This window comes from Trichinella spiralis (genome assembly GCF_000181795.1).
Source record: "Trichinella spiralis strain ISS 195 chromosome Unknown Scfld1, whole genome shotgun sequence".
In the NCBI taxonomy this organism is placed as follows: Eukaryota; Metazoa; Nematoda; class Enoplea; order Trichinellida; family Trichinellidae; genus Trichinella; species Trichinella spiralis.
This window is the reverse complement of record NW_003526940.1, coordinates 2,131,789-2,156,110: the sequence shown is the minus strand read 5'-3', so window position 1 is coordinate 2,156,110 and position 24,322 is coordinate 2,131,789. Positions and strand designations below refer to the sequence as shown.

The 24,322-nt window shown below is 31.6% G+C and overlaps 5 protein-coding genes and 1 non-coding gene across 6 annotated transcripts; 4 read left to right on the top strand and 2 right to left on the bottom strand.

Moving 5' to 3' along the window:
- Window positions 1–150: 150 nt before the first annotated feature.
- Tsp_11087 (hypothetical protein) lies at window positions 151–501 on the bottom strand. Its single transcript, XM_003381936.1, has 2 exons — window positions 472–501; window positions 151–420 (listed from the first exon to the last, which is right to left on the bottom strand). Exons 1-2 carry the CDS (start codon window positions 499–501, stop codon window positions 151–153), a joined length of 300 nt encoding a protein of 99 aa, XP_003381984.1.
- A 9,786-nt stretch (window positions 502–10,287) lies between these two features.
- Tsp_11086 lies at window positions 10,288–10,369 on the top strand. Its single transcript has one exon. It is a non-coding gene; the product is annotated as a tRNA-Ser (tRNA).
- A 56-nt stretch (window positions 10,370–10,425) lies between these two features.
- Window positions 10,426–12,267, top strand: Tsp_11085 (putative phosphoglycolate/pyridoxal phosphate phosphatase family protein). The gene is made up of 7 exons (XM_003381935.1): window positions 10,426–10,554; window positions 11,142–11,237; window positions 11,283–11,423; window positions 11,564–11,626; window positions 11,676–11,826; window positions 11,884–12,025; window positions 12,102–12,267. The coding sequence occupies exons 1-7, from the start codon at window positions 10,426–10,428 to the stop codon at window positions 12,265–12,267; spliced, it is 888 nt and encodes a 295-aa protein (XP_003381983.1).
- A 501-nt stretch (window positions 12,268–12,768) lies between these two features.
- Window positions 12,769–15,184, bottom strand: Tsp_11084 (coatomer subunit delta). The gene is made up of 11 exons (XM_003381934.1): window positions 14,876–15,184; window positions 14,673–14,678; window positions 14,393–14,572; window positions 14,133–14,341; window positions 13,968–14,062; window positions 13,794–13,905; window positions 13,649–13,734; window positions 13,356–13,568; window positions 13,179–13,287; window positions 12,980–13,124; window positions 12,769–12,858 (listed from the first exon to the last, which is right to left on the bottom strand). Exons 1-11 carry the CDS (start codon window positions 15,182–15,184, stop codon window positions 12,769–12,771), a joined length of 1,554 nt encoding a protein of 517 aa, XP_003381982.1.
- Window positions 15,185–15,570: 386 nt separating this feature from the next.
- Window positions 15,571–22,004, top strand: Tsp_11083 (conserved hypothetical protein). Its single transcript, XM_003381933.1, has 20 exons — window positions 15,571–15,636; window positions 16,558–16,575; window positions 17,166–17,264; window positions 17,389–17,441; window positions 17,925–18,045; window positions 18,163–18,201; window positions 18,263–18,351; window positions 18,431–18,542; window positions 18,610–18,856; window positions 18,911–19,074; window positions 19,127–19,307; window positions 19,369–19,458; window positions 19,529–19,651; window positions 19,738–19,786; window positions 19,819–19,988; window positions 20,036–20,142; window positions 20,211–20,288; window positions 20,343–21,069; window positions 21,115–21,226; window positions 21,551–22,004. The coding sequence occupies exons 1-20, from the start codon at window positions 15,571–15,573 to the stop codon at window positions 22,002–22,004; spliced, it is 3,099 nt and encodes a 1,032-aa protein (XP_003381981.1).
- A 175-nt stretch (window positions 22,005–22,179) lies between these two features.
- Window positions 22,180–24,310, top strand: Tsp_11082 (hypothetical protein). The gene is made up of 6 exons (XM_003381932.1): window positions 22,180–22,664; window positions 22,806–22,863; window positions 23,009–23,200; window positions 23,236–23,592; window positions 23,665–24,064; window positions 24,099–24,310. Exons 1-6 carry the CDS (start codon window positions 22,180–22,182, stop codon window positions 24,308–24,310), a joined length of 1,704 nt encoding a protein of 567 aa, XP_003381980.1.
- The last annotated feature ends 12 nt before the right edge of the window (window positions 24,311–24,322 follow it).

Below are 24,322 nucleotides of genomic sequence, written 5' to 3'. Positions count from 1 at the left end.
ACAGCCAAGCATACTTTTCATTTCATTTGAAAAATCATTAAAATAAAATAAGAACTGAAAACAAAAAAGAACAAAAAAAAATACATGTAAAATTGCTTATATTGATCTATGACATTCTGATAATGATGATCGTTAACGCGTTGCATTTAGTCACTGTCTTTGCATGCAATTAACCAAACACGCAAACGGATTGACCGAATTTTTTCCAAATTGAACAACAAGATTAAGCTTACTTAAAGTTAGCCGACTCAACGGATTCATCTTTTTTTCTTGTGCTTCAGAATTGAACATTCGACATCGCCTGTTCGGCGCACCATCACCACCATCACCTGACCACTGATATCCAGAATTGGCCGACGATTTGGAAACATCAAATTGAACTTGACGATCCAATTTGTTCGACGATTCTGGACCGGATCTCTGAAAAATAATGTTTCAGCGATGAATTTCCATATTTTTCATTGTTATCACATTATGTCCATATTCATAGTGTGATAACATTGACAAAAAAAAGAATTATTGCAAGCAAAATATAATTAAATCAGCTAACCCAATTGAGCATTTCAAGTGTCTGCTTCAATGACAGCAGCTCTTCTTCGATTTGGCCTATACGTTGCCGCACTACCGCAGTTGCATTCAAACAATCCTTATTTACAGTTTTCTGAAAAAAATGTTTTTAAAAAAAATATTCCTCTCTCCTTTTCTTAAGATGAAACATTTGATAAATGGGCAATAGAAAAATTATTTTTTTGAAAAGAATTTTTGGCAATGAAACTGTTTTAAATACTGTATATGAATTAATTATGTGGAATATTATATTCCAAAACTAATAGGACAGGCAAAATCGTTATCAACATTTTAATGCATTATGTTTAATATGAAAATAGTTGTTATAAATTCAAGTGAAGCATTGCTTTTTGGTAGTTGGTTTTCAAAAGATTCCATTACTAATTTATAATCAAAAGTGAATAAGCATAATTTCCAGACTTACTTAGTAAGAGAATGCTGAATGTTGAAAATAAATTATTGAAATTATTTGAAAATGTTTAAAAGTTGAAAGAAACGAAAAGCTAAAAAATGTAAAAGCAGTTTATCCAATAAGTGAACCACCGTAGGATTATTTTTATCGATGATTAATAATTAACAGCATGAATGGCATCTATATATACAATGAGAGAATAGAAAAAGAAACAACATTTTCTTAAATCTATTTAGAGTACAAAATATGTTAATATTAAATTCAATTAAAATTAGCATTGTTTAAACTCATGAAAAGTGTACTCTTAAAATTTGAAAGTTCTGAAATCAGCACGTCAAATTTAACAGTATGAACAATAATTGTTCAAAGCATCAGCTAATCGATTTTGCCAATAAATTGCCTTTTCATAATAACTTTATAAAATTTAATACTCACAAAGTGGAATTGTATTTGTCAATAAATAAATGTTTGAAAACAATTTCATAATACAATAAACAAACAGAAACATTCAAAATAAAAGAAATGATAATGCTTACTATTTGCAAATTCTAATCATAAACATTGTTTATTCTAAGGAAAAAACTGAAATTTTTATAGACAATTTTTATCTGTTTATAATTGTAAAATAATTTAGCAAAAACAGTGAAATTAAAAATTATTAATTACATAAATGTGCATAAAATAATTTTAGCTTCAAATTAAAATACAATTGTCTATTTGAGTTTGCTGCCTGAATAAATGTAAAATGTTATTAAAGGATATTGAAATTTTAATAATTTGAAAAAATTATCATTTAGTTCAATTAGTTCTGATACGATTATGAAAGTATAATAACTATAATAACGAATGAATAAAATAAAATGTCATGAACTTCCTCCTTTTTACGTAAACAATTTAGCTGTTTTTCGTTTTTTAATCAGAAAATTTAATGAATTTTAATGGTTTTTATAAAATATTGAATACATCAGAAAGGAAGTTTTAAACTTATTCAAAGACCACTTTAAAATATATTAAAACAAATTAACAAATTTTATTTTAAATAAATTCCAATGATCTTGACGGTAAATTACTAAGGTAAAAACAGTTGAATGCTGATTGTCTGTTTTGAATTTAATTCAAGTTTGCTACAATTCTCACTCAATAGTAAAACTTTAACTACTTTAGTCAAATGCAAACTTGAAAATAAAATTCATAAAGATAAATACGTAAATAGAATAATACACTGCATACAAAATTTCCAGTAATAAAAAAATCTGAAAATTCCTTACATAGTCAGATATGAAGTATATGATGTTGTTATTATTCTCAAAATAGTTGCTTACTTATCATAAAGTAATAAAAAAAATTATTTTAATACAAAAATCAGTGTATCAATTTATTTTTTCAAGATAAATTTTAAAATATATGAGAATAATAATAATAATAAATAATAGTAATAAATTAGTAGAAATTCAGCTACTCAAAAGAAAATGACATTGATAAAGCCGTTTTGTAAGTGGAGTATTTGTGTGCAATCATATTTTTCTTTTACTAAAATTGGCCTAAAATTGATTTTATTGTTGCCTTGTTTTGTGGAAAGAAAAATGCAAAGGATGAAATTTTCAAAGTGAAGACTTTTAAAAAACTATTTTTCATATTAAAAAAATATTTAAATAAATAAATCGATATGAAAAAAACAAAAGCTTGCCATTTCAGTTCAGTTTTTCTTCATTCGAGCTATTGAAAAGGAAGCTTAACAACATTTCAGGCTAAGGCTGAAGAAAATTTAACAAACAATATAATAAATAATAAAATGATATTTACCGCACAAAAAGAAATAAGTTAACCAAACATACTTTTGGTTTTAAAATAAATAGCTAATGACCTTAATGAGCTTTTGTTCATTTACCTTTCACAGATGTAGTAATGCATTCAGACCAGAAAAAATGATGCAATTGAGAAGCTGAATAATATTTCGTCTGCTTTTTAAAGTGAAATTCCAAAAAGCAGAAAATACAACAAAGATAACTGACCGAATATAGGCTTGGAAGAAGACTTGGAAGAGAAACGGAGAAGAGAGAAAGAAGGAAGCTGAGAAAAAGAAAAGCGCTTCGACGCCAACGATTTGAACCACTGAAACGAAATCAATAAACGATCAGACACTAATTTATAATTCCCTCACCCCGAGTTATGCCCAAATAATTTCCACTTGAATTTTGTTTCAGCGGTTAGTAATTAAAAAAAATCTAGCTTCAAATGGCTATTTACAAGAGAAAAAAACATTCATCGTTCACAGATAATTTGGTGAGTTTTTGAAAAAATCCCTGCTATCAAGGAGGAAATGAATTTTGCTCATTTTTTATCCTCAAACGTCTCAGAACATCAACCAATTGTTTTATGTGAAAGAAAACAGTCTCGTTTCAATAATTTAAATTTGAAATGAGAAAGTTAAAAAATCAGATGACATTTTTTGTGGAGGAGAGGGGATTTTTATGAATGTCAGTCTAGTCGATCTATTGAAATCGATCTGGGAAGATAAAGCAACTTTCATTATATTTGTACAACAATGCGATTGGCATTCAACTCATACGGATATTCATAAAAATGGAAAATTAAAATTGAAAAACAACAGCAATGTAGAAATGTAGACAATATTATTATTAATATTATTTTTAAAAGTATTACAATAATAATCCAATTCAATGGCAGTAACTGAAACTTTTAAAGTAATAATCGAGCAAAATAAAAATTAATAGTTTTTTTTTGAAACTCTTCTTTTGTAAATTTTTATACTTTATTTAAGACATTCACTTAACATTTTTAAAATATTAATCTACAAACTACTATTGACTGCAAGAGAAAAAGCTGTTTAAAATGCAGATTTAATAATTGATAATTTTTCAAAAATTCACCTATCAAATTCATTCATAATTTATGCAGAAACTGCTTTTTTGTTGATTAAAGTAAGTTCACTTGTAATTGTAAGAAGTCTATTTTAGGTAGAAATTTTTTTCAAAAAATAATATTCCAAGAATCATAATTGCAAACAAAAAATATGAAATTCAAGCTAATTCACTTGAAATTAAATTTTGACAAATTTCATTTGAAAATAAAATGCTAATTTCCAATTCACCTTAACAATCAAGATGTGATAAATTGTTTCATATGCGTTTAATGTTATAATATAAATGAAAAATAAATCACGAATTATATACTGAATATATCATATTCATTAATTATTTTTAGTTTCTTAATATTATTTTATTTAAAAAATTTTTATAAGTGTAAAATGTTTATTCATAATAAAACAAAATGAAAAGAGAAATTAATAATAAAAATGACAAATATTATCGTTGTCGTTGTTGTTGTAGTTGTTGCATTTTTTTTTAAACTTTAATTAAACAAATTTTCAACTTTTCAATATTGCATGCTAATGAACAAACCTATGATTAAAGTGTTTCAGAGTTGTTTAATCAGTCGGTAATAAGCGAATCATAATCAGGCTGGTGAGTCAGAAAGCAACCACGCCCACGATGATGACGCTGTTTATCCTTCTAGTTCATATTGCTGCTGGTCGGTTTGAAAGCAGAAATGAAAGAATGTTGTCGAGTAACGATTGAATTTTATTCGATTTGAATTCGTTCAGAACAGAAGCGATCGATCTGCTTCACTTCTATTGGCTTTCAATCACCAGCAATGCTTTGGTCATCTGGATGAACGGCCAGTGAGGAAGTGAGAGCAAGAAAGGCTGCAAAAGTTGCTTAGGAGGTTTACTTGTTTTGACCAAACCCCGTTTCAGGCCATAGCTCAGAAGAATTTCAAGTGTTCAACCGTAGTAGGTAGAGCTGTTCAGCGTTAATCAATAGCACTTAATCTCAATGTGTCTGTACACACATATATGTAGATCTGTCTATATGTGTATGTGTATGTGTTTTTTTTTTCTCTTTTATGCAGCTAGCTTTTATAATAGTGTAAAAAGAACAGGAACCTTACACCAATATATGACATTGCAATTCAGCCTGTTGGCTGACCACCTACAGACATAACTATAAGGAAAAACCAACCAGTGCACCGCAATCGGCAACAAAGATTTTAAAAGTTCTGAATGCATAAACGTTATTGATTAAATTCAAACAGCTAATTGAACGGAGCATTTTTGGCTAACAACAACATCCAAAGCGGTCGACAAAGTACTATTGTGTCAATTTTGAACATGAAAATATTGTTCATATTTGAAAAAAAAAGAAAAAGAAATTTCAAATTATTTTTCATATCATCTTCTTGTCATTAATTATTAAAAGATGAATAATGAAGAAGAAAAACGATCTTTATGCTTTAAAAATGATCCTAATTAAAAATTATTACAGTTCTTAGTTATTTGGAAAATATAAGACGAATCATACTTCTGTATAATATATGCAATTTGAAATAAGAAGATAATAATAAAACTTTGTTGAATTGCTTTTCAACGTACAATTAAGCTGATAGGAGTCAATAAGTGAAAAAATTTTTTTTGTTAAATTGAAATAATAAGCATTGAAAAAAATTAATCAAGCTATAGATTTTAGGGAAAATGTCAATTTTCAATTCTTTTCAGCGACTGAATTAGTGTGCACACAGATGAATAAAGCTTCAAAGCAGAGAAAAGCAATTTGAAGTTTACAATTTCAAAAACGTTTTCACAAAGCCGAACACCAACTCTAACCACACATCCATATAATGTTTCATTGAACATTCAAAATTTCTACTGCATAAAACGTGAATATAGATTTAATTAATTTAAATTTGTAGAACTGTTGCAAAATATGTAATATGGCTGATAATGTAATATACTTACTTATATATAGATGGAATTGAAATACTACAAAAGGATGAACAATCGTAGAATGTCTTTTAACTTAACTTCACCTGGTAGTAAAAGTCAGTTATTTAACAAAAGACGACTGTCCATTGATTAGTTAATACATTTAAAATATTAATGCTAAAAATGTGGACGATCATCGATAAAAGAAAAGTCACAAACGATCAAATGAGTCAAACAAAAAGAAAACGATAATATTTTTGGTTGTATTTTTTTAATGAATTTTTGTATTTTTGGTTATGAAATTTAAGCTCAAAAATTTTGTAAAAAGCAATCTTTTTTACCTGATCATAGTCGAAACATTGATTTTGTAACTTCAGTTTTTCTAGAAGACTGTACATTTCCAAAAATGTGCTTTCCATATTTTTTATTGTACTGTGAATCCGCAAAAATGGTCTTCATTCCGCTATAAGCAATGCATAATAATAAATAGCAGCACAACTCACTGGTTTTCTCAAGTGCTTTATTTTATTATGTTAATTTTGAAAGTAAACATTAAAAAGATGACTTATTTGTGTAATTGTTTTATACTATTGCAACTCATCATCCTTATTGTTGCTTTTAATTTCTATGAGAAAATTAATTTTAGAAGATTGTTAACAAAATACAATTTAAATAATAGTCTCAATTAGTATTTGTGTAAAGTCACTAGATATTTTTTTTGTTTCATTAGTATGAAATGAAATTATGTTAAAATGCTTTGAAAACATTTTTTAAAATTCGAGCTCGGCATCGTAATAATTAGTTTATATCATAATGCAAAAAGTCTGTCGTTAGCTAAACTGCATCATTACACAACATTGACTTTTTAATAAACTTTCATTAATTTATAACTAATTATGCAATATATGTATGTATGTATGTATATATATGCATGCATAACTAAGATGTATTTTACAAAACTGGAAACAAAACAACCGCTTTACTTTAATAATTTTATTATAAAATTTACAAAATAAATATTTTATAATGACAGTGTTCAACAAAATGAAAATTAAATATTTTAAAAAATGATAGTAAAATAGTTTTAGTAATAATCTTAATTCTGAAATGTAAATTAGCTTTATTTAACAAAAGCTTATAACTTTAAAACCACTCAAAAAGTATTAAAAAAGAAACGTCATGTACATGACATATATTTTGCTATATAGAATCATATAATTTCAGTTAGTATAAATTATGTTCAATAAAAATTAATACTGTTAAATCAAATTTGTCAGTATAATTATTGTCACTGATAAATTAAAAATGAAATAATTTTAATTAAAATAGGCTTCAATTATAAAACATATCTTTACTTTTGTAATCATAGATATTAAATAATTATAAATATGAATACAATGAAAAATCTCCCTGAAGATGCTAATTACTGTTGATATCAGTCCCTTTACTTTGCTTTTATTCACCATCATTTATTGATAATATAAAACTTATTAGCGCAATTGATAAATTAACTTAAAATTGCTAAAATTTATAAAATTGAATATGTTTAATTACATGCATAGAAAATAAAATTAGCTTGTTTAAATTGAAAATAAAATGAAACAAATGTTTCACATTTTATGCAATCTCTTTTATTCCTAAAAATCGAACAGCGTGAAGAATTGTCAATAAATTTTTTGTATTCATTTTGTAAAACTAAAGGTCAAAAGATTTTTAATTATGACGAACAAATGAGGAAAATGAAAATTAAATATTTAATAAATGTACGCACATATGCATACATGAATAAACATTTTTTATAAAGTTATATTTTATTCATTTTAAAATGCTTAACTTTCGAAATAAAAAAATAAACGCAATGTTATGATAATGTTTTAATAATGACAACACCTATAAATCTTACAACAACGCATGTAAAAACCATAGACGATTCACCGAACATTTATGTAAAGTGTGAAATTGAGCCAACAACTATTCGCAAAGCAGATGTTCATAATACAGGTAATATAAATCGAATCCTTGAAAAGTTATAAATGGGAGACTTGCCAATAAATACCTTCCAAGCATAAACAAGATTTACTTACCTCTTTAATACCATTAGCTGAAGCGAATTCATTAGACTTAGCATGAACAGCAACGTTAAACTGATCAATATGCTTCTTCGGTAATTTAAGACAGAAAGATGAAATGCTAGATAAGAAAAAATCTTCTAAAGTAATTTACAGAAACAAGTGTTCATCGTGTTTTTACGTATTATTTTAAAAATTCATTCAGTTTTTTTTATCATGAATGCTTTGCATTTGTCCATTTTAATTTTTACAATCATATCATATAACTTTAACAATATTCTGTTGCTTCTAAACAATTCTAGGCATTTACATATTCTAAACATATTAAAAATAATAAATATTTTACAAAAATTTTACAAAAAAATAAAATTTCCGGAAGAAGGTTAATTGCATACCTCTCATAAAAAGCTCATTCAAACATCAAAGTTCAAAAGTAATAAAATCAAAGATTGTGAATTTATTTTTCGAAAGTTCATTTCCTTGTACAAAGATGCTGATGTCAAATTCCATGGAAAATTATGATAACAAATGACGTATTTAACTTTAAAAAGCTGCCGTAACCATTGACAGCTAATCTAAAACAGCAGTATTATAAAATTAAAAAAATATATAAAGCTAATGTAATTTTTGTAAAAAGCTATCTTTTATATATGATGCTTTCTAAAATGAACGATTTTTTTTATCTTAAAAGTAATCAATTAATGAATAATGCGGCTTATTAGCAGATGATTTTATTTTATTTTTAGTAAAGCTTGCTTAATTAAATTTTTTGTTCACTTCAATCATCGTCACAAAGGTGAGTTGGACATTTGTTTATTTACATTATAGCTGTTTAATTGTATTAAAAACTGTTTTCTTAAACGCAATAATTGTAAATAATTGTTGATAAAAGTAATTTTTATTTCTTGCTTAAAAAAAGCTTAAAATCATGTCAACAATGATTGATATAATCTAGAATACTCATCTCTTATTATTTTTGCTTAGAAACAAAATTCAGTTGATCAAATTATTTATAAATATTTTAAAATGTTAACTTTTATTTCCTGTTATCATCTTATGCAATTGCAAACAAATTTATTGGTTTGATAAAATGATGCCAAGAATCAACGTGAAATTGATTCGAAGCGTTTCACTCTGCTTCTATTAAGTGATAAACAATTGCCAGTCAGTGAGTTATAATAAATTTTACATTATGAATTATGGGTAATCAAAAGAAAAGTTCTCTGATGCGTAAGTTTCATATAATGTCATTTGTGAAGATTCACTTGTGAATAAAACAGTACCGTACTGTACATATTCCAGATAAACACTTTTAGCGTAATGAAATTAAAATAATTAGTTAATTTTTTGTACTCAGATTTCAAATTAAAAAAATAAATTAAAAAAATTTTAGTTCATAAATTTTAATGATTATTTGACAAAGTTTATTAATGATATTTTTATTGGATATGACATGTGCATATTAACACGGAATGATTAACTAACTCTTTTAATAAATTAACTCTTCAAAAAACTAGATACCGTTTTAATTGAATAAAAAAAGGAAAATTATGTCATTTAGAAAAGTTACATTAGTAATCAGGCGATATAAATTTGCATGTATATAATATGTAAGTAGCGATGTTTATGCCATTTACGCAAAAGTGTTTGTTATTGAATTATATTTTAAACTAATATATTTAACAAATATTTTTGCAATAAAGCAGAAAAAGTATACAAAAATAAAAACATTTTCAAAAAAAGTTACTATATAGTAGTCAAATGGAAGCAGTAACAATCATTCAAAGCATTCGCTAATAAAACGTTTTGGTCGTCCAGAAGACATGTGAGAAAGTTAGTCGCAAAGGTCTTAGTGGGGTAGACAAGGAAAGAAAGTAACTCTGTACGCGACAACACTCATAGAGCAACGTATATCAACAGTGAGGGCATTCATCCCCTTTCTTGGAAGCGAATATTGAAGCGAGGAAAGCTGAATACGTTAAAGAAGTTAAATACGTGTTCTCATTTTTTGTTAAAACTTACTTTAAGATCTTATTTTCCAAGTTATTACTTTTAAGCAGTGATGTCTATCAATTATTATAAATCGAGTTTGCCATAAAGTGATCAAACAACAATTTTAAATTGAACATTAATTGCTTCTGTAAAACAAATGGCAATGATGATTTAACACTGCAAACAAAACTTGCTGAAAACGCCGAAATGTTTCATCAAAAGTAAAAATATAGTGCAGCATAAACATAATTAAAGTGAAGCAAACACATTCCGCTTTTATTATAAATGCAAAATAGCAAACAATACAGTAAATGAATCTTACTTTTCTTTATTAATTTTGTAGAAAATTGCTTTAAGTTCATTTGAAAAAGGTATATTCCAGAAATTCTAACTAGACTTATTAATATTTAGCAATGTCAAATGGCATACATTATTATATGTGTTTTGCAAATCACTTAAAATGAGCTGCGATGGCCGAGTGGTTAAGGCGTTGGACTCGAAATCCAATGGGATATTCCCGCGTAGGTTCAAATCCTACTCGCAGCGAACTCTTTTCATTTCAAACTTACTTTTGAATTTCGACATTAGACAAGTCAGCAGATATGCTTTCATTGTTATTTTTGTTTATAAATACTGAGAGAAGTCATAAAAAGAATATAATAAAAGAAAGTGCTTATAGTTCATTTATTAATTCGTCTTTCTGCTTTTCATGCTTTTCATTGATGCAAAATGTTTTTCCTTTTTTTGGACAATCATTTTTTGTTATGAAAATCCTGCATATTTTTTTCGTTATATGTAAATAAATGTTTTAAAAAATCAAAATTTGAAAAAATTAATTTATAAATGTGTGCTGCATTCATTTCTTTGCATTTATTTTTGCATGTTATTATTTTATTGAACGCGTCGTGAATGCATGCAAAAATATACTAGAATTGCGATTAGTCTTTTTTGATGGATGCTCCATTTCATATTTTGATTTTATAATTACCCTTGCATTTTGATTACTGTAATTACAGTACTTATATATTTTTTTGTTTACCCGTGTTTACTTTTGATCATCGGAATGTCTTCTGCACGCTTGACGCAACTAGATTGGAATAAAATTTTGCAGAAATTTAATTATTTTTTATTCGATTGTGATGGTGATTAATGCTGAAAATCCTTTCTTTTTTTTATGTTTTCACATATTAGGTGTCATTTGGAATGGTGAGTCGATTATCGAAGGAGCTGCCGAAGCACTTTCATTACTTAAACATCGACATGTGCAGTATTTACATACCGCAGTTTGCGTTATCTTGTGATGTATGATTCTTTATAGGGGAAAAAGGTGTGCCTTGTAACAAACAATAGTACCAAGAGTCCATTGGATTATTTGAATAAATGCGAAAAGCTTGGAATTCATATTTTAAATGAAGTATGTGAAATACTTTTGTTTCGCTCTACTATTTGGTGAATTTAGGAAGAAATTGTTTCGTCATCAACTGTTACTGCTTATTATTTGAAACACAAGTTGCACATCAGAAATAAAGTGTATGTGATTGGAGGTCCCGGATTAGGGAAAGAATTGGACAAGATTGGAATTCAGCATTTAGGAATTGGGGTAATTATTCTTTGTATTACAATTTCCTAACGTATTTTTCTGCTTATGTTTAAGTTTTGGTTTTTTAATTAATTTTATGAGTTTTTTTACTTAAACAACACTGTCATTAATGTTTTTGTTGTTAAGTGATTTTTTTCTAGGCAGATCACTTTGAAGATTATCACAGTGAAGAACGAATATTTGACGTAAATCTGGAGAAAGATGTAACTGAGATATTTGTTGTTATTTTATTTTTTTAACTTGCTATTTAAGGTTTCTGCCGTGATAGTTGGATTTGATCCTCACATTTCTTATGCTAAAATATTGAAAGCTTCATCTTATTTGAAAAACAAAGACTGCTTATTTGTTGCAACAAACGAAGATTCATGTTTTCCTTCAACAAATCCTCTTCTAGTATTGCCAGGTTGTAACTAAAAGATGTTATTTTGCATGTAAAAAAGTGCGATAATGCAATTTTTAGGAGCTGGATCTGTACTGGCTTCTGTGAAAGTTGCTAGCGGCAGGGAACCAATTGTAATTGGCAAACCTCACAGGCCAATACTGACGTATTTGAAAGAAAAGCTGGGATTGGATCCGTCAAAAACTCTCATGACTGGAGACACGTATGGTTTTTTAAAATCAAACTCTTGCTTTCCACAAAGCAAACTTTTAAAAGTAGTTCAACTGGCTTTCTTTTAGCCTTGCAACGGATATTGCATTCGCAAAGAGGCATGGCCTGGCGAGTATGTTAGTTTTGAGCGGTAACACGACATTAGAGGACGTGAAAAACGCTCGAACAGAACTTTCTCCGGATTATTACGCTAATTCTTTGAAAACGTTGTGTGAGTTGGAAGGCGAAATTTAATCATAAGAGGTCATGTTTTTTTGCTTTCAAAATGATCATAGTATACCAGGAAACTAAAAAGTTTGCGTTTTTAGAACCATTAAGGGAAAGAAAATTTTATAAAATGCTTTCTTCGCATTTGAATGTGAAAAAATTCAAAATTATCCACATTTTAAACTTTAAATTTCATTTTATAACTTTTTGTTGTCAATTTATCCTCTCCGTTGTATGTTACTTAATGTACTTGAATGTTCAGGATTTTAAAAATTTAAGAAAATTAGTTGGTGTGACGTGTAATTAAAAAATTTTTACTTTTTTATTACAGGAAAAATATCGAATTATCATCCAGAACCGCACCGCAGTGGTTTTTAAACTTAAACTGGAACCACTGTGGCTTTTTTGCCATTTTCATTTTTCAAACCAAACAGCTGCTGAATGAGGTCTGCCAAAAAAACAGCCAACCCATAATGATCATCATTATATAATTTTAAAATATTTCTGAACGGGTAGAACTTGTTAGTTTTAAACAACGATATATTTCTCAGTAATGAGTTTGATTTCTTGTGAAAATTTCACAGGATTATTGTCGTCGGCCAATGACACTTGCTCAGCCTGAAAAATACTCACAGCTAGCCTTATTGGGTAAAATTAAACAATAACGCCAACAAACCGTTATGTTGCAAAAAAGCTGCTTAGAAGAAAACTGTATTTTTATTGGAAAAAAATGATCCACGTGTCCCATTTTTGTGGTAAATTCCAAGCAACCTTGCTTGTTAGTGTAGTCGATCAACGGTAGTCGCCATTCTAAACAGTTGTGCATACGAACATGCTTATATTCTCCGTCGCATTCAACAATGACAGGTGCTGGTGAGCCAGATCTGAAAGTTCAAAATGCTTTAATAATCTGAAAAAAATATATGTATACAACGTACGGTAATGGAATGGTAATGAGAACATCTTCTAATTGCATATTTTCATCCTCTAGTGTGTATTCGATGTTCACTTCACAACCATCTGCGCTTTCCGATGGCCAACAATTTACTAAATATTTGAATGGACGGAAAAGTTAAAGAATAATCTTAAAAAAATGAAATAAAATAAAAACTAACGAGAAAAAGGCAAATATGCTTCATCTTGAGATTGAAATCTCCACTTCAACACGCTAACCTCTGTGTTCACCGGAAACGGCTTTCCAACATTTTTCAACGTCAACAAACCATTTGAAGCGAAAGCTTTCTTATCCAAATTTGGATGAGTCTGAACAACACCAACCACTACTGTTCGTTTGTATTCGTTAAATAAGATCAAAAATATAACGAAACCTGCAACTGAGCTCCACTTTTATCATTGTTGGCTACTTTTACCATTATTCGAGCAAAAGCCTCATTCTTTATGTACAAACTAAGTTGACCGTGAACATCGAGATTTTCCATCCCGCCGTCTCGTTTAACTGCCACGCTCAACTTCTCTTCACATTTCACATGTACACTGTAATAATTCAAAAAACCATAAATTAAATGTACATTAATGAAAAAAAATTTAAAAACATTTCAACAGTGAAGAAATCTGACAAGGAAAAAAAAGGAATACTCAACTCTTCTGTCTTGACAGCTTGTGCATCATTATTCTGATCTTTTAGTTGGCCATTTGATAATATTTCTAAATTCAAGTTTATTTTATCAGAAAACTTATAAATTGACAATGCGTCAGAGATATATTACCTAAACCTTCCGATTTCAGCTGATCAACGAATGCGTCAGCGTCGCAAGCTTTTGCACTCAATTTCATAGCTTTACCAGCTTCAGCAGGTGGTTTACTAAAAGGAAAATAAACATGGATTAAAATATATAAAAACATTAAAGTTTATTAAAAGAAAAAATGCCTACTTTGCATATTTTGATGGATTGCTGTATTTCGTCATCAACGAACTATCCGAATCACGCTCTTTAACTGCGGCTGGTTCGATTTTCGAAATTTGTGGACCAAAGCCAGTATACATGCCATGGTCACGAGGACGCTTTCCGGCCTCTAATTTGGCACGCGTAAGTTCTCTAGCTTTATCTTTAGCCAATTTCTTCGCTTCCTCTTCTTGACTCTGAAAATTTGGTAAATCCACAACTATACATACATATAGCAAAATACATACCTTCTTGATTTGATAGTAGACGCGCTCGTCATGACTGTCCATATCAACATAAGTACGTATTTGCGACAAATTCACATTTTCACGATATCCAAGGGCGACAATTTCATCAAATGCAAATACTAAATCAAAAGCTCGTTCCATAACCTCTTTCTCATCACATGACCGACAATACTCAGGTATCTAGAATAAAATTTTATGATGCGACCACATGCAGCATACAAGGAAATTATTATACATCCGTTACTTTAAAAATTATAAATAACATTTTAAAAGAATTTACCACAAGCTTAAAATATCAAATTAAATTTTATTTTTCTTAACAGAAACTATTACACAAGAATAAAAATGCAACAACTAACAACCATTATGTATTAAATGTCAGCACTTTAAGCTACAGTAATCAACAGTTCAAATACAAACTAAATCCACTGTTTTTGCAAATGTTGAACATTTTCATTAGAGAATTAAAAGCAAAACACGCACCACTCTTGCAAATAAACGAAGCGTTTCAAGGTCTTCTAAAATGTTGCTGGCTTTGGTAGTAATGAGAAAAACATACAGCTGATCCAAAGGTTGATAAACGTAACGAACACTTTCGGTTTCAATAAAAGTATGTTGACGAGATTCATTTTTGTCGGCGTTTAGGAGTTTTGGAAAAGCAGACAACAAACCTTCGACACGAGAACGTGTCATCTCTACAAACTGACGAGACAGCAATGCTAAAAGAAACTTGCATTTGTATGACCATTCTTGACTAACCAAAAACTGCTGTACGTTCAAAGCGTACGACATTGAACATTCATAGAATGCAATAAATGTGACAAATATATTATACTGATTACATTACACAGATTACCGTATACGTTATGTCTGGCGTGTAAAGTTTTTTCACATTCGACAGCATAAGGAAAAATCTTTTTAAATTAGATTTCTTCAAATTATTTACAAAAAATAATATCACCAAATGAACAGTTGTTATTAAACCGTACAATAAATAAATAAACAATACTTACGTTTCCCATTTTTAGTACAAACAGCAGCAGAAAGGAGAACCTAGATCAAGATTCATTAAAATATGAATCAAAATCATTCAACTGAAAAACCAATACAAATACCAAAACTGAATAAGTGCTTACCATTTTACTTGAAAACTACCTTTCCTTCAATATAAAATTACTATGGAATGCGCTTCAAAAGAGAATAAAAGATTCAAAGAAGGAAATCACTTTAAAAATTTCAGCGATGTTTTTTAAGATTAAACGAATATAAAACCAAGAATTTTCATAAATTCACAAACAATTTTACTTTTAACTAATTACAGCAGGAGAGTTTTACGTGTTACCACAATAAAAGTGATAATCAAGTGCAAATGCTAATAGGATAACGTTATGCTAGTTCATTCAGCAGTAAAAAGCAGTCAAACTAGAAAAATGTCGAATAAATAAAGTTTTATTTGCCGAATATATTTGTATTTCATTCCATTATTCAATTCTTTCGGGTCTGCTGTAGTTATAAAACTCAAGCGTATTCTTTTTATATTTTCGCATTAGCTTGTAAAATGATTTATTAACAAAATATTACAATTTTACAATGAATAAAATGTAACGTTTTCTGCAGAATTTCAGATTTGCAAAGTTTGCTTCATTTTATTGGAAAAAAACTGAAATAAAACGTCCACTTATTTATTATTTGTTTATTACTTCACATATGCAATGACAATAATAAAAACAAAGTTCAGTATTTATACATATGCTATACTGTTAATTGTCAGTCAGTCTTGCAAAACTTTTCAAATTGGTACAATACTGTAACTGAGTCCTACTTTGTCTTTTTTGTTTCTGTACATAGCAATGTGAACATTCACCTGGAATATTGTAGTTTTTTTGGATAATTGCATTTTGAAACACTATGGCATCTATAATAAAAAATCAAATTTTGAAACATTTTTCGAGGTAATTTTTTTACATCTAAAAAATTTTAGCTTTTTGTTATATGAATGCCTTGTTGGATAAAGCAATCCGTTTTAATTTAATGCAAGCGTGCATGATTTTTGTTGCAATAATTCAGTTTGCACTTTGTTGTAGATGTATAATGCTTTTTTATAGTTTGCAATTACTAAAATAGTCTAATTCATTATCATTTATTTGAAAAATTTTAAATTGTAGCTTTTTAATGTTGATGTGGTTTGATTTCTTAATGGTATGTTTTAATTGTTGATGTGTTTATTATTTTATTATTTGTAAATAAAAGTTTAGGTTTATTTTGGGCATTTTATAGTCACAAAGTTAATTTAATATGTTGGAAAATTATCTTTTGTTGAAGTGTAAAGTTCTTAATTGCAAGATTCGTGTATTTCTATATAAATTGAATGACATTATTAAGTGATGAATTTGGTAAGATGATTTTTCATTTCATACTGGTTCAGATGAATTTATAGATAGTGTACTGCAATAGTTTCCATATAATGTATTTAAAATAATTGCATTCATTCATAGAAAATAGCTGTTATTTTCAACTGCCATCTTAGTTTTTGGTAAATGCATTTTTCGTATTCTGCGATGACTGTAATGCAGAATTGAATGTGAAATAATATTGAACATGCCCAAAATTGAAATCTAAACATTTGCAAACGACTAGATTAAGCTAAAAGCAAACGCTATAAGACTCGTATTAGTAAAATGAACAGATTTGAAATTATTATATTGTTTTTCTTTACATTTTATGTATAATATATGTATAATTTATTATTTTTGTGTTAATTAATAAATTTAAGAGAATTGAAGATGATTTTAATTATAGCTGCATGTATTGCATTATAATGTTATATTTTGATGCATATAAAAGTGGAGAAAGTGGAAAAGAAAAAATATGGGTTAATTTTTTTTCTGTGATAATTCTTAATTGGAATATTGCTATAAAAGTAGATATATTAAGTTTTATTTATATAAAATTAATATTTTACAAATAGAAAATAATTGCATAGAGTTATCATTTAGCAGCTTATTTCTTCTGGTTCACCGTACAATAAAATGTTGAATGTAAACAGTGCGTATATCGTCAATGCTGTAACAATATAAAGTGATCTTCTAGGGTTTGTTCTTCATCAACGTTTTTCTTGGCTTTCTTTATAATGTAAATTTTGAATGCTGCATGTTCAGTTTTTTATCTGAAATTTTACATTTCCGACATAATATACATCTTGGCTCTGGAATGAATTTGTTCCATTAGAATTTTATAAACAACTTGCATATCTTTTAAAATATTTTTTTTAATTCTTGAAAATTCACTGCCATTTTGTCGGGTATGATGTGAGCTTTCAATGTTTCTCAAACTGAGTTTTTTCAAACAGTTTTTCTTTTTATACAGGAATTGCAGGTTTTTTATGTAAATTTTGAAAATATCACACACCAGTCGAGCATGAACAATTTATTAAATTACTTTAAACGGACAATTTTTAAATGCACATTAAATTCGAAAAATGGCCGGCGTTAATAATTTGGATATATAATTTTAATTGTTGCGTTATTTGTAGATTTGCGAAGAATGTATCACCGGATCAGATAAGTGTCGAAGTTCTTCGAGGCAAAGGCGAATTGTATAATATAGAATTGAACGAGGATGTTTTAACCGATGTTCTGGAATTTCCTTCTTGGGTTAGAATACAAAAAGCCGTTTGCAGTCGAATAATTGTTAAAGTTGGTTGAAATTTATTCGATTTTTACACCTTCATATTTATTATTATTTTGTATTTAATAATTTTCTCTTTTTAGATACCCTGGACAAGACTGAAAACACATCCTGTACTTTTGGTATGTATTAAAATGTATAATTTCAGCATTTGATAAAGAGAAATAGTTTTTTTGTGTTTAGTTTATAGATGAAGTTCGAGTAGAATTGGTACTTTCAGCGGGAATTCATCATGCCAAATTTACCAATGGTCCTACTGTGAGCAGTTACAGGTATTTGAAATTGACTTTTGAAATATGATATGAAAAGACGAGATTGGATGTTTGTTTTCAAATAATATTATAATTTTAGCATGGACAACAGTTCGTACGGTTTTGCGCACAGAGTTATGGAAGGAATAACAATTCGATGCAACGCAGTTGAAGTTTTTTTCACTTCTCAAAAATTTGGTGGTTCACTCATGGTATGAAAAATGTTTATTTATTGTGTATTCTGTTTTTTTTAATAATGAATATTATTATGCAATTCAGCTGTCACAGATCAGCGTTGAAAGTCGAACACCGTTTTGGAAAGAGGCGAACGATTTGCGCGAGACGCGCATCACTGATTCACATTCCAAGCAAATTTTACTATTCAAGCAAATTTCTTGGAAAACACTCCGCTTGGAAGCGTCGACGCTTGGCGATTCAATCGCCACTGGCTACAACATCAACGCACCTCTTCGTTTGATCACCAGTCAAGGGCGTTGTCGTTTTATAACGAAAAAATCTACAATTGGTAATTTGTGTATTTTTTTTAAATGTTAATTTATTTGCATATTTATTTATTGAGATGGTAGTGTATTTCGTGGACGTTTGGCGTTGATTTTGGACAATCTACTTTGGGTAGCTTCGCTTTCACAAGTCCAATCGGCGATCAGCTTTTTCCACTTTGTCATGGATTTGATTCGCCAAAGCAATGCAACAATGACAACTGAAATTAACAAGGTTGCAATAGTAATGGAAATTATAATTTTATGAAAATGAATTATTCTTTTTTTTCTCTCAGGATAATCCAACGCGCAGATCATCTTCCGCTAGTCAGCAGCATCAACAGTACGAGCAGCAGCAACTGCCCAGTGAAACCAACGCCGCATTTCAACAATTCAACGTTATCGAAACTTCCTTCCACTGCTACATTGCTCATATTGATTTGCACATTTGTGACGAATCCAAAGAAGAAGGAGGAGGTTTTTTTATTTTCAAGATTTGTTGTTTTTTTTCAAAGTTAAAATCCATATCTCTATGCAGATTCATCGGAAGATTTGTTGATTGAAAATGGAGCCATGCAAGTGACTTTGAAAAAGTTGGTCTGCGATTTTTATCCCTATCATCCGGCGGGTGAGCATGTGTCAGTTTTATTAATTCTTTTTTTTGTCGTTTAAATAACAAACAAATTATATATTCCAAGGTGGCAGTAGGAAACATTGGATCTATTATCAAGAGACCATGTTTTCTGAACGTACGAACGATTTGTTGAAAAAGTACAAGGAAATTATTGAAACCGAATTCTCATCATCAAGTAATCATCAAGGTTTTGTTTGTTATTATTAGAAATTGTTCAATAAAATTGCTCTTTCTGTTATTATTATTATTATTATTATTATTATTATTATTTAGATTGTGATAATATTTTCTCTGATCTGATGTCACTGGTATGCGTTTTTCGGTTGCAAGATATTTTCATCTTTTGCGTCACAGATCCGTCGTCCAGCAAACACAAAACGGAAAAATTCCTCTCCACCGATCGTGCGGTGATGAAGCTTCCATCCGACACGCCGACGTTGCACGTCGAATTGACGGACTTTTACACCAAAGAACGGGCCCATTATCCAGGCACGAAAACTTTCACCTTATCTATTTATCATCGAGTAAAAATTATACCAAATATATATGTATGTATATATTTTTTTTTCAGTTCCACCGAGTAGCAGTTTTTTACGATTGCATCCTGTTCGAGTATTTTTGGATTTGAGGACGATTCGTTGGATTAATTATGTTTTTTTAAAAGTTAATCAGTCTCTGGTAAGTGGTTTTTTTTGAAAAAAAATTTTTTAAAATTATTCTTGAATATCATTATTATTATTATTCAGTTTTCTGATTCTTATACTAACGAAGCGATGAAAAATGCTCTTCACAAAGATATTTACATGGACGTGATGATGCCTAGAGTAAGGGAAAAAATTTTTTTTCACAAATTTGAATTCGATTTTTTTTGCCGGTAGGTGATTGTTCCGTTGATGGGTGCACCGGATGTGGATTGGTTGCAAAAAGTTCCAACGTCGATGGTATTGTATTCGTCGCGTATTTGTTTGACCAACTGCCTGCCCGACCATTCGGACACTTCTCATCAGCTTCAACAGTTGGTGACGGAAATTGAAGAACAAGAAATGCCAATACAAGCCGACGACTGGGATGCTTCACTTCCGTCCAACAGTCAAGCTTACAGTACTCACGTGCGCAGGTTGATTCCCAAATTGCACAACAACCGGGCGGGAAAGGATTGTAAAACAGACGCGTCCACTCTGGTCGAAAAAGCGACCGTCGACGTATGGCGAATCGACTGCACACCGTTGTGGTTGGAATTCCAAGGCAAAGCTTGCCAATATCCGACAGCCAGACCACTGATGTTCGACTGCAACTTCACCGTCTGGCTGATGATGGACAAGAAGGGCGACAACGAGAACATCTTGTACTCGTTGGCTGATACGGTCGATCCGGTGAAAATTTGCCTGGATCATTACCAGTACTTATTTGTCACATACGCAATGGACGAGATGAGTCGATTCTCGCAGACGCTCTACGAGGATACGTTGCGTTTCACTGTCGACTACGAGCCGGCCGTTTGCTTCGTTCACTTTCAAGCACCTTCCATCGAATTGTACCTCCTCTTGCCGCCCAATGGCCCATTGACTGTATACGACAATGAAAAACTGTCTGCACAATCTGTAGGTAAGTGGATTCTTTTTATTTTATTGAAAATTATGACCAATCCAGTCCACAGTCTTACTATTATTCTATACAATTTACACAATGCGAACTGTTTACACGGTAATATTATGTGCACGCAAATGAAATTTGTCAAATTATCGCATAATTCAATTTTACAGTTGTTACAATTTTATTTATTCATTCATCGTACTGTCGAATATTTATGGACTTTGAAATGTCCAAGAGAACCAAGAGGGAAAACAAACAAACAAAAAAAAAAAAAACAAGGGCTATATATTATTATTAGTAGTATTATTATTATTATTGTACAAGGCAAGTAGACACACGTATTGTTTCATGGGTGCGCTAAACCCAAGCGTTTTGTTTTGTCGTTGTTCTTCTCTTCCTAGCTGTTGTTGGTTTGAATTGGTTGCACAAACGGGCTGGGTTGGTACAGTTGTTGTTGGTTGTTAGCTTCAATTACCGCCGGTTGTTGATCGAGTATCGGCTTGAATTGTACGCCGAAAAATGGTTCCGAACTGAACGGCAACGGCGGGGCGGCGTTGGCCGGGTCGCTCGAGCTGAACGTATCCGGCGAATCAGGTTCGGCTTTGGTCGGCTGTTCGGCCCGTGTCGTCGTCGCTTGTTGCTTGACAGTTTCAAACGGGCGTCTTCGAGGCTGTAGCCCACCGGCCAGCATGTTCATCTCCATCAGATCCATCGGTCGCACTGGCTGGGCGTTCAAATTGTTCACGTCGACTTGTTCCAGTGGTTTTTGTTCGGCCGGCTTGAACTGTTGTCGCAACGATGGCTGCGAACCTTGGAATGTTGGAACTGGTCGACGTTCGGTGGACCATTGCGTGTTCAGCGTTTCGGGCGGTGGTCTTTGCCGGATTGGTGGTAGAAAATTTCGCGCGTTCTCTGGCATGATTTGCTTTACCGGTGACGTACGGTGAATGTTGGAATAGACTACTGCTGGCGGTGGTGGTTGTTGTTCTGAGACAAACGGCATGTTATCTGACTTTGCTTGCACGCCAATTGGCACGGTCGAATTTTGTTGCTGTGTATCATTGGTGCTTGATTCCATCACTGTACAACAGGGAAATATTATTTTGTTGTTGTTGTTGTTCAATGAAATCAACATCTACGATACCTTGGTTGGGAAGTGTTTTAGTTTCACTGGTGATGTTCTTCTCTTGTGGTTGGTTTTCATTTGAAACTTTCTTTGCCATTTCCATGCTTTGGACGATCGGCTTCAGGGTAGCGGTCAGTGGTTCCGACGGTGGTCTGGTAAATCTCCAAAATCGTGCCATGTTTGGTGTCTTCGGTTTGTTGACTTTGTTTTCTTGTGCTTGGAATCGTGGAATACTGGGCAGTTCTCTTTCGGCTGCCATTTGTTCGAACGGCGATGCCGTGATCGAAGTAGTCATGCTCGCTTCTTTGTGCTGCAATGGTTGCGCGGTGCTGGGGATAGTGATGCTGACGGTCACTGCAGGGCTGGCGGTAGTGCTGGTTGGGATTGTGGTGGTTGTGATTTCACTAATGAGATTTGGTGTTGTCAGTTGTACCGTTGGAGAAACGCTGATTTCACCACCTGAAACAAGAGATATTATTAGGTTGTTTCTTTTTTTTAATGTTTTCTTTTAAAATATACTTTCGTCACTATGTTTTTCTGGTCTACTGCAACAAGGTAACGGTGGAGGTTTTGGCTTTCTAAAATTGGAAATTTGTAATAATTGATTTGGGTAAAAAGTAAGAACCTTGTTGGACATTTGTCGGGTCTTGTGCGATTGTACATGCTGCATATGTGATTGGGTTCGTTGAGCAATAATATCGGTGAACCCCCTTTGATGACGTGATAACCGTTTGGTCCGCAGACTAGTGGATTTTCTAAAAAGAAATTGATTTAAATAAATATATATATATATATGTGGATATTTGTTTTCGTCAACCTGATAAGATAACTGTGGAGGCAAAGTTGGGTGTCAACGTTGCCGGAAAGATCGAATCCAATTTGTTGTTCGACAAATCGAGCAACTGCAAATTGGGCATGGCGGCAAAGGCGAACGGTTCCAAATTTTTGATGTTGTTGTGGGCTAGGGAAATTTGCCTTAGAAACGGCACGCCGGTGAAAACTTGGGTTCCAATTCCGGTCAAACAGTTCTGGCCGAGCAGCAGCAAAAGTAGAGGGGTTTGGGCGAACGCGTTCGGGGCGATGTCGCGTATGGCGTTGCCTTCCAAATTGAGCTGGAGCAAGTGTTCGAGACGTTGGAAAGCGCCGGCCGGGATTTCGGCAATGCTGTTGTAGCTGAGGTCGGCAATTTCGAGAAATTGGAATTGTTGGAGCACGTTCGGCTCCAGTACGGCCAGCTCGTTGTGGTCGAGGAACAAATAGCGCAAGTGGGGTATGTTGTTGAAGCCGTACCGGTCGACGCTTTTGATCTTGTTGTACGACAGGCGCACCATCAGCAAGCTGACCATGTTCATCAGTTGGAGTTTTTCGATAGTTTCGATGTTGTTGTTCTGCAAATGCAAAGCGAGCAGGTTGTTGAAATTTCTCAACGCTTCGGCCGGCACTTCGCGCAAGCAGTTGTCGTCCAATATTAGACTCTGCAGGGTGGTTTTGATCGGCTCGAAAGCCGAGCCGGCGATTTTGCAAATCTGATTGCAGGCCAAGTTCAATTCGATCAAGCTGCTCAAGTTGTGCAAAGCCGACGTGTAGATGTTGCCGATGTTGTTGCACTTCAAATTCAGAACTTGCAAAGTTTGCAAATTGGCCAACGCGTCGGTCGGGATTTCGGTCAGCTTGTTGTGAGCCACGCTCAGCGACACCAGCGACTGTTCCAAGCCGACGAACGCGTCCTTGTGCAACGCTCGAATGCGATTGTTGTCCAAAATCAGACTGCTGATTTTCATGTTTCGAAAAGCGCGCGGTCCAATCTGCAAATGGGGAGGGGGATTAAATTTTTTTTTTTAATATTCATTCATATTTGGTCGCTTGTTCCAAAGCGAGTCAGTTAAACTGAATGTAATAAATTGAGCTTGAAAAGGTTGCACATACTTCGATGATGTCGGCATCTTCGATGGCCAATTCTCGAATGACGACCGTTTCAGTTTTCAGTTTTTCAATAACGTAAGGCGCTTCTGGACCTTTGCAGCGGATAACCGCGCCGTCGAGGTAGGAGAGGCATGTGCACGCGTTGTTCTCTTTGAACACGTCCGGACAAAAAGCGTCGGTCAATTGCAGAATTTGACCAACTGACAGCAACAGAAA

What these genes read in the sequence shown, in the direction of transcription:
- Tsp_11087 (XM_003381936.1), bottom strand. Translation starts at nt 501, where the DNA reads ATGTTATCACACTATGAATATGGACATAAT. An exon ending in ACTATGAATATGGACATAAT is followed by an intron (nt 421 to 471) that starts GTGATAACAATG and finishes ATTATTTTTCAG; the next exon opens with AGATCCGGTCCAGAATCGTC.
- Tsp_11085 (XM_003381935.1), top strand. Translation starts at nt 10,426, where the DNA reads ATGCTTTCATTGTTATTTTTGTTTATAAATACTGAGAGAAGTCATAAA. An exon ending in TTCAGCATTTAGGAATTGGG is followed by an intron (nt 11,424 to 11,563) that starts GTAATTATTCTT and finishes ATTTTTTTCTAG; the next exon opens with GCAGATCACTTTGAAGATTA. An exon ending in ACTCTCATGACTGGAGACAC is followed by an intron (nt 12,026 to 12,101) that starts GTATGGTTTTTT and finishes GCTTTCTTTTAG; the next exon opens with CCTTGCAACGGATATTGCAT.
- Tsp_11084 (XM_003381934.1), bottom strand. Translation starts at nt 15,184, where the DNA reads ATGTCGTACGCTTTGAACGTACAGCAGTTTTTGGTTAGTCAAGAATGG. An exon ending in GCTGAAATCGGAAGGTTTAG is followed by an intron (nt 13,906 to 13,967) that starts GTAATATATCTC and finishes ACTTGAATTTAG; the next exon opens with AAATATTATCAAATGGCCAA. An exon ending in CTCATTACCATTCCATTACC is followed by an intron (nt 13,125 to 13,178) that starts GTACGTTGTATA and finishes TTGAACTTTCAG; the next exon opens with ATCTGGCTCACCAGCACCTG.
- Tsp_11083 (XM_003381933.1), top strand. Translation starts at nt 15,571, where the DNA reads ATGGAATGCGCTTCAAAAGAGAATAAAAGATTCAAAGAAGGAAATCAC. An exon ending in AAATTAACAAGGTTGCAATA is followed by an intron (nt 19,075 to 19,126) that starts GTAATGGAAATT and finishes TTTTTCTCTCAG; the next exon opens with GATAATCCAACGCGCAGATC. An exon ending in TGGACGTGATGATGCCTAGA is followed by an intron (nt 20,289 to 20,342) that starts GTAAGGGAAAAA and finishes TTTTGCCGGTAG; the next exon opens with GTGATTGTTCCGTTGATGGG.
- Tsp_11082 (XM_003381932.1), top strand. Translation starts at nt 22,180, where the DNA reads ATGAAATCAACATCTACGATACCTTGGTTGGGAAGTGTTTTAGTTTCA. An exon ending in CATGCTGCATATGTGATTGG is followed by an intron (nt 22,864 to 23,008) that starts GTTCGTTGAGCA and finishes CAACCTGATAAG; the next exon opens with ATAACTGTGGAGGCAAAGTT. An exon ending in TGCAAATGCAAAGCGAGCAG is followed by an intron (nt 23,593 to 23,664) that starts GTTGTTGAAATT and finishes TAGACTCTGCAG; the next exon opens with GGTGGTTTTGATCGGCTCGA.